Source organism: Saimiri boliviensis, chromosome 7 (assembly GCF_048565385.1).
Source record: "Saimiri boliviensis isolate mSaiBol1 chromosome 7, mSaiBol1.pri, whole genome shotgun sequence".
NCBI classification, from domain to species: Eukaryota; Metazoa; Chordata; class Mammalia; order Primates; family Cebidae; genus Saimiri; species Saimiri boliviensis.
This window is the reverse complement of record NC_133455.1, coordinates 109,633,467-109,648,396: the sequence shown is the minus strand read 5'-3', so window position 1 is coordinate 109,648,396 and position 14,930 is coordinate 109,633,467. Positions and strand designations below refer to the sequence as shown.

At 36.5% G+C, this 14,930-nt stretch overlaps 1 protein-coding gene across 1 annotated transcript in view; it reads left to right on the top strand.

Annotated features, from left to right (window-relative positions):
- The window catches only part of LOC101040380 (solute carrier organic anion transporter family member 1B3), a 61,766-nt gene extending 56,918 nt beyond the window's left edge, over positions 1-4,848 (top strand). The window contains exon 14 of the mRNA XM_039461677.2: positions 2,917-4,848. Coding sequence (XP_039317611.1) covers positions 2,917-3,160 — 244 coding nt within the window. The 3' untranslated portion in view covers positions 3,161-4,848. The remainder of the gene's footprint in view (positions 1-2,916) is intronic.
- The last annotated feature ends 10,082 nt before the right edge of the window (positions 4,849-14,930 follow it).

Below are 14,930 nucleotides of genomic sequence, written 5' to 3'. Positions count from 1 at the left end.
CTTTTGCATATTAATCTTGTATCTTGCAACCTCGCTGTAACTGCTTATTAGTTCCAGCACTGTTTTTGTCTATTATTTGAGATTTTCTACATACACATATGCAAAGGCAATTTTATTTCTTCCTTTTAATCTGTATACATTTCATTCCATTTTCACTTTTTTTTTTAACATGGATTTTCTGTCGTGTTGAAAATCAATGGCAAAAATGGACATTCTTGGCTTCTTCCTGACCTTAGCAGTAAAACTTTGAGTTCTTCACCATTCAGTACAAAATATGTAGAGTTTTTGCTATATATGTTTTTAATCACATTGATAAAATTCTTCTCTATTCCTAGTTTAATGAGTTTGTGTTTATGAATGAGTGTTTGATTTTGTCAAATGCATTTTTTGAATCTATTGATGTGATCATGTGATATTTTTATTCTTTAGTCTCTATTATTTACATAATAAATTATATAATTGATTTTTGAATGTTGAACCAGTCTTGTAAACCTGAAATACGTTCCACTTGGTTGTGGTGCATAATTTTTTAATGCAATGTCAAAGTCAATTAGCTATTTTTGAGAACTTCTGCACCTATATTTGTGAGATGTATTCCTCTGTAGTCTTCTTTCCTTATAATGCTTGTCTGCTTTGGGTATTAGGATAATGCTGACCTCATAGGATGAAACAGGAAATATTCCTGCTGCTTCTATTTCTCTGTAGGAGATTGTAATGAGTTGGTATAAATTCCTACTTAAGTGTTTTATAGAACTCACCCATGAACCCATCTTGGTTTGGTGTTTTCTGTTTTAGAAAGTTATTACCAGTCATTTCTCTAACAGATATAGGCCTATTGAGATCTGTTTCTTCTTGTGTGAATTTAGGTAGATTGTATCTTTCAAGGAAGTGGTCCATTTCATTCAGGTTACTAAAATTGGGAACCTGTTGTTGGTTATGGTACTCCCTTTTGATCCTTTTAAGGTCAATGAGGTCTACAGTGATGTTCCTTCTTTGATTTCTGATATTAGCAAATTATGTCCTCCTTTTATCTAGATTATCCTAGCAAGGGACTCATCAATTTTCTTGTTTTTTTTTTTTCAGAGAAACAGCTTTTGGTTTGGTTGTTAATTTTCTCTCTGCATGCCCTGTTTTAAATTTCACTGTGCTATACTTCTACTATTTATTTTCGGCAGATTGCTTTGGATTTAATTTGCTCTTCTTTTTCTAGTTTGCTAAGGTAAAAGATGATTGATTTAAAATATTCTTCATATATTTTTAAGCCTGCTTTTGCTACATCCATAACATTTGATGTTATAATTTTATTTTCACTTATTTCAAAATATTTTTAAATTTCTCATGAGATTTTATTTTGACCCATGTTTCTTAGAAATATATTGCTTAATCTTCACAGGTTTTGAGATTTTCCAATTATCTTTCTGTCATTAACTTCTAGTCTGATTCTACTGTGGTTTGAGGACAGATATTGCATGAGTTCCATTCTTTCAAATTTCTTTTTTTTTTTTTTTTTCTTTTTTCTGAGACAGTCTTGTTTTGTTACCCAGGCTGGAGTACAGTGGTATGATCTTGCTCACTGCAATCTCTGCCTCCTGGGTTCAAGCAATTCTCATGCCTTGGCCTCCTGAGTAAACTGGGATCACAGGCATGTACTATCATGCCTAATTTTTTTTTTTTTTTGTATTTTTGTAGAGATGGGGTATCACCATGTTGTTCACTATGTTGATCAGGCTGGTGTCAAATTCTTGACCTCAAGTGATCTGCCCGCCTTGGCCTCCCAAAGTGCTGGGATTACAGGCCTGAGCCACCATGCATGGCTTTAAATTTCTTAAGATATCTTTTATAGCACAGAATGTGGTCTATCTTGGTGAATATTCTGTATGAGCTTGGGAAGACTTTGTAGTCTGTTGCTGTTTGATGGAATAGGTTACATCTGTTATACTGTTAATTAATAGTATTATTGAGTTTAACTACGTCTTACTGAATTTTGCCTGGTGAATCTGTACATTTCTGATAGAGGCATGTTGAAGTCTCCAATATAATTGTGGATTCATTTACATTGCTTATCCACTTAATATTGTCCATAGGTTCTTAGAAACTGCCTTTAAGCAAAACAATATACTACATGCCATCAGAGCGTAACTATTTTTATACCAATTATCTATGGTGAAATTGGTTTCATTATACAATACATAATTTCTCTTAAAATGCTAATTTCCAAGAACCTGTTGACAATGTTAAGTGAAGACTTACTGCATTTCTCTTTGCAGCTCTATCATTTTTCCTCACATATTTAGACACTCCATTTTTACATGCTTATATGTTAAGTATTGTTCTGTTTCTTAAAAGGATAATAGGATAACTAATTCCTTTGTTATTATGTAAAGACTGTTTTAATCCTTCATAAATTTCCTTGCTTTTAAATCTGCTATGTTTCAAATTAATATAGCTACTCCACTTTCTTTCTTTTGATTAATGTTATCAGGGTATTTCTCCCTGATATTAATGTGGTATAAGGTTCTGAAGAGAAAGTAGCATTCTGTAGTTCTTTGATAAGGCCTCAATCTTTTAGTAAGCCTGTACCTCTGGATTGTGAAATTCAAATATACTTCTCCGTTTCTGTCTCCTACTCCTTAGGTAGAATGTGATGGCTTGATGGGGCTTGAGTTATATATTTTCCTTCCTCCAAAAAGAATGCTAGAGACGCCTGGAGTTTAGCTCCTGTAGCTTCATAACTTTGTTAATAATAGAAAAACATTTTATTTCCCCAGTGAAAAGAATAAATAGAATTGTTCTCTTAATATTTGTATGTGTAACTTGGTTTATTTTCTTTTAAGGTATGCATACTGAAGATAAAAAATGTGAGATATTTTATACAATTTAAACTGATAATTTGCTCTGTTTTTTCTCTTTTCACAGAAGGGTCTACTTGGGCATGTCTTTAGCTTTAAGAGCCCCAGCACTTGTTTTATACATTGTATTCATTTTTTTAATCAACAAAACAGTTCAAGAAAAAGATACCAAGATATTGGATAATGAAAGAAAACTAATGGATGAAGCAAACTTAGAATTCTTAAGTAACAGTGAACGTTTTGTACCTTCTGCTGGAGCAGACAGTAAAACATGTAATTTGCACATGAAAGACAATGCCGTTGCCAACTAACATTGTACTGATTTGTTAAGATGTTATTTCGAAGAGTTCTTGGTATTTTCACTGAGAATTTCAACATTCTTTACTTACAGTGGAACAATAAATAAGCTTATGAATTTATAATAAAACAAACTATAAAAAATGGGAGTACCCATGGTTAGGATATCGCTATATATTTATGGTTAATATTAAGATATATGATCCATAAAAATTTAAAGTGAGAGGCATGGTTAGTATGTAATACAATAAAAAATAATTGCTTGGTAGTTGTAACTGCTAATAAAACCAGTGACTAGAATATAAGTGGAGGTAAAAAGAAGAAGGTAGATTAATAGCCTAAATAAAGAGAAAAGCCTGATACCTTAAAACACACACACATACACACACACACACACACACACACAGAGAGAGAGAGAGAGAGAGAGAGAGAGAGAGAGGGAAAGAAACACTGTAGATGTATTACTTAGGCCTAAATCTGGATTTATGCTATAATGATATATATTTCATATTAAGTTGTATATTTTCAGAAATTACAAATATTAATTTATAATTTGAAATTGTCTTTGACTAACAAACTCATTGCATCTTCTTCCAATCTTCCAATAAGATCCTGCAGAAGAAATAGAAATATTCAAATAATTGTAACGTATAATCATGAGACAACATATTATAGTATGTGTTAACTTTCAACTTGGCCTATGGAAATGGGATTGAGAAAAACTGACTTTAACTTGAGAAAGCAAAACCCACTGATAAGATGTATCTTCATTGCATCTGTCTTTTCTCTGGGAGAAGCAAAATCTATGTTATTCTCTTGCATACTTGTTTGTTTATTCATTGTGCCCAAAAGGTGTCTCCCACATCTCTGCAAACTGTGCAAGAAATGGAGAAAACAAGATCAAATATTTAAATGTTGCATTTTCTAGTAGTGATGCAGGATATTTCTTGGCCTCTTCACTGTACTTGCAACAAGGGTGCCCTGTTTATTCGGTCTGCCATGCTCAACCTCTTTGGGAGCATCTAAATATATAAAGAAAACATTAATAGATTTACAGGGAGAGATACACAGCAATAAAATAATTTAGAGGGATCCTAGGTCCGAAATCAGAATTCTTCAAAATCTACCTCTCATCCTATTGTACTGTGGCTAAACTGGCACCCAAGCCACAAGACAAAGTCCTTCCCACTCTTCTCTCCACTTTCTCTTCTTGTGGCCACCACCTTCCCAGGCCCACAGCACCTATTGACTGGCTACCACCAATGTTCATTCCAGGAATAAGGGTTTTTCAGTCAGCTTGTGGTCAGTACTGCCAGTTCTGGGCCTGTCCCTTCAGATCAATGGGCTCTCCTCTGGCACGGGGCAGGTCTAGAAATGCCATCTAAAAACCAAGGCCTGCATCACTGATACATTATGATTTTTTTTCTCTCTCTCTCTTGCTGCTTTTAGGATCCTTTCTTTACCCTTGAGTTTTGGGAGTTTGATTATTAAATACCTTGGGGAATCTTTATTGGGTTAAGTCGATACATTTGTCTAGAAAAATTCTCTACTTAATATGTTTTCACATTGTTGTATCTGAAATTGCTATGTAAATATAGTAAGTATCTATACTTATACTCCCTTTTTCATTCTTAATAGTGTTTATTTGTGCTTCCTCTCTTTCTTTACTTGCCTTTCTAGATTATTCTATTGTTATTATACTTTACCTGCTTTTTATTATTTTTTTGTTACCTCTATGATATATAGTCTATAAATTTCTGTCTTTTATTTCTAAAATTGTATGTTCTTATGAAACATTTCTATAATATATAAAAGATACTGGTGATTAGATTTAAGTCCTGCTGTAATCCAGCATAATCTTATTTTAACAACTAATTCCATTCGTAAAGACTCTGTTTTCAAATAAGCTCATATTGTGAAGTTCTGAGTCAATATAAAACACTACTCAACCTAGTACAAGATGTTCTACCTCATTAATCAGATTAAAACACTGAATCTGGATATAACTTTTTCACTCCTGATAAGTGTCTCATTTTTCTTTTGGAAATTAATATCCCAGTAACCACTGGGATAGTAGACTTAGAACCTGTGCATTCAGCCTGTGCATTTAGCTCTGTTTACTCCTTTATGTTTCTGTTTAATTTCTGGAAAACCAGATGTCAGGGGCAATGCTTACATTGCCTTTGAAAATAAATATATCCTTTGGAATTTTAAAAACATACTGTACCAATTATTCTTATTTGACATAGGAAATATAGCAATATGTATTGATATACTGAATTATTTATCAGTTTGTTCTACTTTATTGTAGTCACTTTCTTTTTCTAAATATAAATTCATTAATTTTCATGTGTTTGTGTGTGTGTGTGTGTGTGTGTGTGTGTGTGTGTTTTTCAAACACATTTCAAACATACACATTTAAAGCACTAAAAATCCCTTTGGTTATTGATTGGTTTAGCATCATCTCATGAGTTTACCTATTCAGTGTTTTCATTGATATGTCATTCTAGTTATTTAAGTATTTTATTACAATTTATTCTTTTTCCCATGAATAATTTAAGAATGCATTTGTTTCATTTCAAACATTTGAGGTTTTCAGCACTGTTTTATTATAGATTTCTAACTTTATTGCATTGTGGACAGCCAAGAATGTTTATATGTCATCAACTTTTTTTATTGTTTTAAACTTTTTAGTGGCATACATAGGTCCTTAGGGATAACAAATATCATGAGATATCTATCTGTTTATCCGATATCTATATATCTATTAGATTACTCTTGTACAATTTAATTGTTCAAATCTTCAGCATCCTCACTAATTTTTGTTTGTATTTAACATTTATCTGTAGTTCAAGTGTGTTGGAATTTCCCACTCTCATTGTAGATTTCTTCTGGTAATTTTGTAAATTTTTGTTTTACATATGTAAAGTTACAATGACAGATTTACATGGATACATAACTATTATATATTCTCAGCAGAATTTTGTATCATTAATTAATATTCCTCTTTAACCCTATTCTTTCCCTTTTTAATTATATTTTATCTCACCATCATTGATATAACTACAAAAGTGATATAATATATGTCTGATATATCTTTCCTAACCTTTATCCTCAGTCTTTCTTTGCATTATGTTTTTGATCTGTCTCTTATAAACAGCATACTGTTGAAATTTGGAAGCATCTAAGGTGAAAACCATTGTCTTTTGAGAAGCAACTTTCCTCTGTTTGAATTTATTGTAAAACCACTTAGGCTTATTTTTTCCATTTATTTTTGTTTTTATTTTCTTCTTTCTTCCATTGCATTTTCCTTAAAAATTTTCTCCACTTTTATTAGTTGGTGTAAACGTCAGTGACCATCCTTCTATTTTTGGCAAAATTTAAAGGTCAAACACAGTTTGTTCTCAAGAACTGTAAAATAATCTTAGATTTTATCTGGTCTGTAAGCTAACAGATTAGCCTGCCATAGTTTCATGGGTTCTGACAGAAATGACAAGGCTCCTGGATCAGAAACAGGATGTTTTCACTCATAGCACAGCAGTCAACACAAGCTTCATGTTCAGGGTAATTTGTCTTACTCTCCAAGTCTCAAAGGTACTTTACACAGAGGGAGACCCAAGTAAACATTATGCACGCAATGGGTTTAAATTACAGCCAAGAAATCCTGAGTTTAGAAAATCCCACAATGCAAATACCAACCAGTATATGATCACAGCCAAGGAAATTCCAATATTTTAAATAGGCTGCAAGATAATCTGCCCAATCTTTTCCCCAGAGGGAGACATTTTATCATCCTGAGCAACAAACTACCTGCCCTGTGCTTTAGAGAGAGAGATGTATCTCTTTCAAGGTCATTTTTATACTCCAGCATGTTAGTCCAACAATCAGAACAAAAGCTGCCACTTTTGCTAGTGCTTAAAGGCACTACCTCCTGGCTGGACACCGTGCAACACAAAACCAGCACACTTAATAAAAATACAACCAAGGACCCTCAGAGTTCGCTTTACTACCCTACTGCCTTTGCTAGAGAAGGTGCTGGTATCCATGGCTGAGAGACCTGAAGATGGATCACACCACAGGACTCTTTGCAGATACTCCCTACCTAATACCAGCCCAGAGCCTAGTAGCTTTTCTAAGTGTCTAGATCCAAATGAGAAATAACAATCATGGTTGTTTGTCTCTCAAGAAGACCCCTTTCTAGGAGAAGTGGGAGAGCACTACATCAAGGAAGCACTCCATGGGGAAAAAGGATCTAACCAGCAGCCCTTAAGTCACAGATCTTCCCTCTAACATAGTCTATCCCAATGAGAAAAAAAAAACAAACCCATAAAAACAATTCTGGTAATATGAAAAAACGAAGTTATTTAACACCCTCAAAAGATTACACTACATCAGCAGCAATGGATCCAAACCAAGAGGAAATCTCTGGATTGCCAGAAAAAGAATTCAGAAGGTTCGCTATTAACCAAAGCAAGGATACTCCAGAGAATGGTGAAGTCTGAGATAAAGAAATTTTAAAAAATGATACAGGATATGAATGGGAAAAAATCCAGTAAAATAGATGGCATCAATTTTAAAAAATCACAACTTCTGAAAATGAAGGACATATTTAGAGAATTGCAAAATGCACTGCAAAGTTTAAGAAATAGAATTAAACATGTAGAAAAAGGACTTCAGAGCTCAAAGAAAGGCTTTTGAATTAATCTGACAAGAGCAAGAAAAAATAATTTTAAAAAATGAACAGTCTCCAAGATTGGGATTATGTTATGTGACAGAACCTAAAAATAATTTGAGTTCCTGAGGAGCTAGAAAAATCTAAAAGTTTAAAAAACTTACTCAAGGGAATAATCAAGAAATGTTTTGTCAGTCTTGCTAGAGACCTAGACATCCAAATATAAGAAACTCAAACACCTGGGAAATTTTTTGCAAAAATGTCATCACCTAGGCACTTGGTCATCAGTTTATTTAAAGTCAAGAAGAAGAAAAGAGTCTTAAGAGCTGTGAGGCAAAAGCATCAGATAACCTGTAAAGGAAGAGCTTTCAGATCAACTGCAGATTTATCAGCAGAAACTCTGCAAGCTAGAAGGGATTGGGATCCTATCTTTAGTTCCCTTAAAAGGATTCTCAGCCAAGAATTTTGTATCCAGTATCCAGCAAAACCAAGCTTTATAAACTAAGGAAAGATACAGCCTTTTTCAGATAAATACTGAGAGAATTTGCCACTACCAAGCCAGCTCTACAAGAACTGCTAAATGGAGCTCTAAATCTTGAAACAAATCCTCAAGAAACAACCAAATAGAATCTCCTTAAAGCCTAAATCTCACAGGAACTTTAAAACAGTAACACAGTGGGAAAAAAAAGCAAAGGTATTTTGGCAATAGTACCTCACATCTTAATACTGAGTGTAAATACGTAAGTGCTCCACTTAAAAGTTACAGAACAGGAGAATGGATATGAATTGATGAACCAAATATCTGCTGTCTTCAAGGGACTCACCTAACACATAAGAACTCACATAAACTTAAGGAAAAGGGATGGAAAAAGATATTCCATGCAAATGGACACCAAAAGCAAGCAGAAGTAACTATTCATATGCCAGAAGAAACAAACTCTAACAGCAACTTAAAAAGACAAAGAGGGACATTATATAATGATAAAAGGACTAGTCCAAAAGGAACATGTCACAATCATAAATATGTATGTGTTGTGGGAATCAGGAGGCTGGAGAGACCAGTGGGTGGAAGAGGATGATTTTATTTAGGTACAATGGCTCAGCAGATTAACATGGCATTCAAGCACTGAACCATGGCAGGGCTTGAATTTTATACATGAAAGGCAGTGGCACTAAAACAGACTTTACAGGTGCAGAACAAAGGCAGTTTATCAAGCAATGATAGGCACATAACTCAAGCTTACATGTATCTTTTGCTGTGCAGCCCAGATGGCCATTACCTAGGTTGCTCAAGGAACCTTGCACAAGCTTATCTTGTGTCCTCCATTGTGGCATCTAGATGGTGGGAGTCCAGGCCTGCGTAGGCATGTCTCATGACCTTTGCTGTGCTGCTTAGATGAGAAACAGAAACTCATAATTATCAGTTACAGAGAACAAGAATCCATAAACTCATAAAATTAGCAGAACAGAGTAAGAGGTAAGGGCTCAGGGAAGTTTGCTTATACCAAAGGAAAGAAAGAAACTTTGTCTTTCTGCTCTAATCTCCTGCTCCATATGCACCTTTCATGCTTTTTATAAGTCAGGTTTAATAGAAAGCATCACTATTATTTAATTCTTCATGGAGGATTAGTTCTTCATATGGGTTGATATTTGGTTAAAGCCATTAGTTGAGTGGTAGTTTGTTTGGTTACTAGAGCTTCCGTGGCTAATTGGATGTTTTTAATAAGGAGAGAGAAAAAACAAGGGAGTCTAAGGCAGGCTCCCAGTATGATTAGAGCTATTCCTACTAAGGCTTTGAATCCTCCAAGAGATAAAAACCAGCCTCCAAAAAGGGAGTCTGGAGACCATCCTTTCCAAGTCTGGACTGGGACATGGGCTAATTTCTGGATTTTGGCAGTTGTATCCTCGATGACCTTTCCATTGTCATTGATTTCTAGGCAGCAATTGGTTAGATTGAATTTTCCACATACCCCTCCCTCTTGGGCTAGGAGGTAATCTAGGCCAGTCTATTTTGATAAACAGCATTCCTCATTTTTGTGGCTTGGTGGGCAAGCAGATTTAAGGCTCTCGCTGTGTCATTAGTAATGTTCTCAAGTACTACCTGTAACCTTATGATACAGTAGAGCATATTATAGAGGTGTGGTATCCCCCCATTCTATCTTCTGCCCAGGTAGCTGGGCCATAATATTATTCTTTCAGGGGACCATTCATTGGCTTTCCAGTTCCCTATGGTTACACCCCATTTATTTCTCCTCTTAATTTCATTATAGATGGTGTACCCTAAGGCCTCTCCTTGACTTAGAGGGATTAGAAAGGACAGCTTAATTGTTCCTAGTACATGAGCCCCTGTCCATTTGTCTGGTAACTGCCTAAATGCCCGTGGTCCACAGATACAATAAAGTTCAGCAGGGACCTGCCAGGTATTTGGAGCTTCAAGTTGGTGCCAAGAGATGCTTAAAGAAGAGAAATGAGAGAATGAACTTCAGTGGGGTGATGCAAAATTGTATTTTCTGCCCCGTCATAAAGTTTTCCCTACTTTCTCATTGTAATATTGTTCCAGGCACATTAATTCTCCTGCCAGGTTTGTGAAGGCTTTTCCCCAGCAAGCAATATAAAACCTCCCAATTATAGAGGTTTTTAAGAGCCAGATGCTCCGACTTGCAAGCACAGGATTCGAGGGATGAGACAGTTACAGTGAGGTTATCTTTGGGCATCAATTCCCTTGCCTCCCAGGGCCAATGGTCTTCCATGTTGGTTCCTTCACAAATGTAGCATGAAGAAATGCCAAGGCTGCCAGCAATGTTTTCAGCAAGTTAAGCAAATAGGTTTCTAGCCAAGGGGGGTGGCCCAGGCAGCTCCTATTCTCCTGCATGCTCATAGAATGATTCAAAAGCTCAAAATTGTTGTTCTGGACAGGTCTGAGCCTTTTTGATAACGCATAATGAAACTCTGGGGCCTGTTTCTGTCCTGCCAATTTGCAGTATTACGGAGTGTCCTGTGGTCCAAAAGGGTAGATCTGTCCTAAAGATAGTGAAATTTAAAGGGTTACAGGTTTTCATTTTACAATAGGATTTTGTTGGCTTGCTGGTAAGTGTGGCAGCCCTTCCTGATAGATGGAGTTGCATATGTGTAGACCATAGGGTGCGGTATGGACCACCAGTCTCTGGAGGCCCTGTTAGGTGCTTGGGACTGTTACTGCTAAGCCTCTCTGTGTTAGGCTATTACAGGAGGCTTTTGGACTACTTAGGCTTTTGAAGTATATGGCATGGCAAGCATCAAAATACAAGAAAATAGGTCCCCCGTAGGAGGGAGGGACCTTCTTGGATTGAGTCAGAAGGTCTCCTTCCTCTGACTTGATATGTATTTCAAACCAGCTTCATAAAATAAGAGCTTAGGGTCAGAACATATATAGGGCTGTCAATTTCCTGGGTTACAGACTAAATAGGTTGTGAGGTTATGGGTGCAAGTTCCTAGGCAGGTGTATTCATGCATGGTTTTATCTGTAATACCATTTGGAATTTAATAGCCTCTAGATCAGAAGAGCTAAATTTTATAAGAAGATTTAGAATATAGAGTTTGGATGTGAGTATTAAGGTTGCCATTATTAGCTGGGGTATTACAGACCACAACCATGATGTAGCTGTTAACCATTTCAATAGGTTGTAATACTGGTTTGCCTCCACCAGATGTCACTGTACTTTACCAAAAGCGTTAACGTAGAAGGACCATTTTTCTTAGAATAAATGGCATTGGATTGAGTGGCTAGAGCAACTTTAATGTTAATTTTGGCTAAATCTTTCCTGTAATTATTAATCTTGTTATAAAGGTGAAAATTAGGCAGAATATATTACAGCAATTAGAATTTTTCATCCAGAATTCCACATTGCAGAGGTCACAGTGTATAGTCCTACCACAAACAGTAGAGTCAGTACAGAAATTTCTGCAAAAGCGATATAACAATTTCCATCTAAAATTTTACTTGCCAAGATAAAGAATTATCCTTTGAGGATCTATGACATTACAAATATAATCCCATGGATAATTAAAATCTCCCTGCAAATATGCATCAAAAAGAAGTTCTAATAAATCTTGAGAGGAAAGGTAGAAATGACTAGAAAGTATCTGGTAAGGTAGAGGTAGGACTGAGTAGAATGAGTGGCCCTCACTCATTTACTTAATTTTTATGATTTCAGCTTAAGATTGTCTATCTCTTCACATTGATATCCAGAACATTCCTCTGAGTCATCAGGAGTTGCTCTGTCAGTTTTCCAGGTTTTGACTCAAGTGTAATGTATTCAGGAGTTGATGCCTATAACTTTTATCACTGAGAGTGTTGAAAGAAGAACAGTGTGGGGCCCTTTCAAGCTTGTGCTTTAGGGAAGGAGAAAGAGAGAGGAAAGAGCCTTTAACAGTACCAAATCTCCTTGGTTAAAAAAGGTAGTCCTATTTCCTGTGTTGGGCTTTTGCTAATTGTGTTAATTTGGGTTGGAAGTGAGTTAGGGAGGTTACATGTTTAATTCAAAAGTTAGTCTCTTGGTCTGATAGAAAATCATTTGTAAGGAAAGGCCACCCAAATAGCATTTTGAAAGGGCTCAAACCCAAGATTCAGGGGGTATTTCTTACATGCAGTAAAGCCATGGGAATAGGAGTGACTCAAGGAAGGTATGTTTCTTGGGATAATTTTCCAAGGTACCTTTTAATAATATCATTTGTCTTCCCTACCTTTCCTGAGGACTGGTGTGTCCAAGCACAATAGAGATGATACTGTATATGTGGTGCCTTTGAGATCCCCTGCATGATGGTTGCCTCAAAAAAGGAGCCATTGTCACTTTGGAGGTACTTAGGTAGACCAAAGCAGGGAGTTGTTTCATTAACTAACTCTTTTATTACCTCAGAGCTCTTTTCAGTATGTTGAGGAAATGCTTCTACCCAGCTTTGAAAGTTTCCACCCATACCAGGAGGTATTAGATGACCTTTGTTTGTGGCATGTGGGTGAAGTCTGTCTGCTAGTCCTCCCCTGGGTAGCTTCCCATCCTTTGGGTTTGAGGCGGAAAAAGTTACCTGTTAAGGATATTATTTTTAAGACAGAGTTCATAAGTGTTAACAACCTGCTTGACTGTTTTTAATAAGTTCTCTCCTGAAAACAATCTCTGGGAACACTGATAAGTTTTATCAATTCTCAGGTGAAAAGTTTGGAACTTGGTGAACAATCTTCAGAACTTCCAACTGTCTGAAGGATGGCAAGTGGAGTTGGCCATCCTCTGAGTGTAGCCATGTTGAGTACCGAAAAGTGTACCCTCAAGAGATGGCCCGTTCTATCTCTGCAAAGGGGTGCTGAGGTTTACTTTCTCTTATGGAGTCTTCCCATTTTAGAGGGGCTTTAAGTGTGTTGAGGCCCTGAGGCTTCCTTGCCCCTTACTTATCTTCCAGGCTAACAAGCTAACTTGTTTCCTTTGACTATTTCATCTCTTCCTTTCTGATGTCTCTTACAATACATCACTGCTACCTCTCATGGGAGGAAAACTGAGGATTCATGATGGTATTTTATAGGAGATCCATTAGCAGTAAGATAGTGTCTTTCCTTCTAAATGGCAGCATGAACATAGAGGACTAAGAAAGCATACTCAGAGTCAGTGTGAATCTTAATTACCTTTCCCTTGCTTAAATCGAGTGCTTTCATAATAGCTATCAGTTCACTAGTTGAGTGCTTGTGCCTGGTGAGAGGGGCACACTTTCAATAACATCATTTAGAGTGACTGCTGCATATCCTGCTTTATGGACTCCTTGCTCTACAAAGGAACTTCCATTCTTGAAGAGTGTACAGTCTGAATTTTCTAGGAGAGTTTCCCTGAGATTTTCCCTGGCTCCCTAGGTCTGAACCACTACTTGTTCACAGTCATTTTTAGGTTCTCCAGTTTCCTCAGGGAGGAAAGGGATTGGGTTTAGATGAGCAGAAGTTTTTAACTGGATTGTAGACCCTTCTAAGAGCAAAGCCTGATATTTAAAAATCCAGATGTCTCTTAGCCAAAGACTTTTCCTGGAAGACAGCAATTCTGCTATATTATGTGGAATATAAATAATGAAGCCAAGTCCCCAGGTAAATTTGTGACTTTTTAATCTTGTGTGATCTGTGTGGCTGTCCAATAGATAGATGTTGGGAAAGACTATGTAACAGTTGTACTTTGGCAAAGCCACTTAATAAAGGGATTGTTCTGGGTTGAGCTCTACATTTTGCTATTATGGCCCAGACTAAAGTATTTATTCTAAGGCAGTGGTTCTGGTTAACTTTGGGACATAAAATCCCCTTGTTTAAATAACATGATAATTGAAGGCAGAATGGGTACCTTTAAAGAATATGGGGCCTGAATGGTGGTTTTCCTTCTGATAGGACAATATCAAGACTCAATTTGGTTTTGGAGGATATTTTTCTTTTAATTGTTGAGTTTTCTAATTTACCTAAGAAGAATAAAGCCTGGTTTCTAGAATAGGGGTACAAAAAGGAAGGAGAATTGAGAAACTAGAGGTTTTTTGGCAAAGGGCCAACAAGGTACCTCATGGAGATGATTCCTATTCCACTAAGTAGTGTTGTAAACCTTCAAATCCCATTTGCTTTTCACCAAACATAGTGAGAGAGAACGATACTCACTGCAGAGGTAGGAGAAGACCCTCTGTTCCTAGAGAAACCCAAACATGGAATTCCCTTGAGCTATATTCCTGGTTACTATGGCTTTTGCTGATCTGGCCTAATAGGATTATTTCCCTGAACTGTAAAAATTCCTGCAGCATTGCATACAGAGAAGGAATAGAAGATATAGTTGTCATGGAAAGGAAAGAAGAAACATTGTGATAGGAAAAGCTTGGAAAGCTTGTTGGTGAGGCCCAGTGGACAGTTGGAGGATGGGGTTTTTCCAGAAGCCTTTGGGTAACACTGGGGTACAGCCCCAGGTGGGAACTGTTAGTTGGCCCTGGACCTCTTCCAGCCTCCTGTGATAGCTAGGCTCTCCATGAAAGAAAACTGGTTCAAAAGAGAGCCAACATACTCAGCACACTGAGGGCACTGGAAGATTCACCAAGTTCTCCCTGGCAAGTTTTTCCCCTGAGTCTTGTAGTCT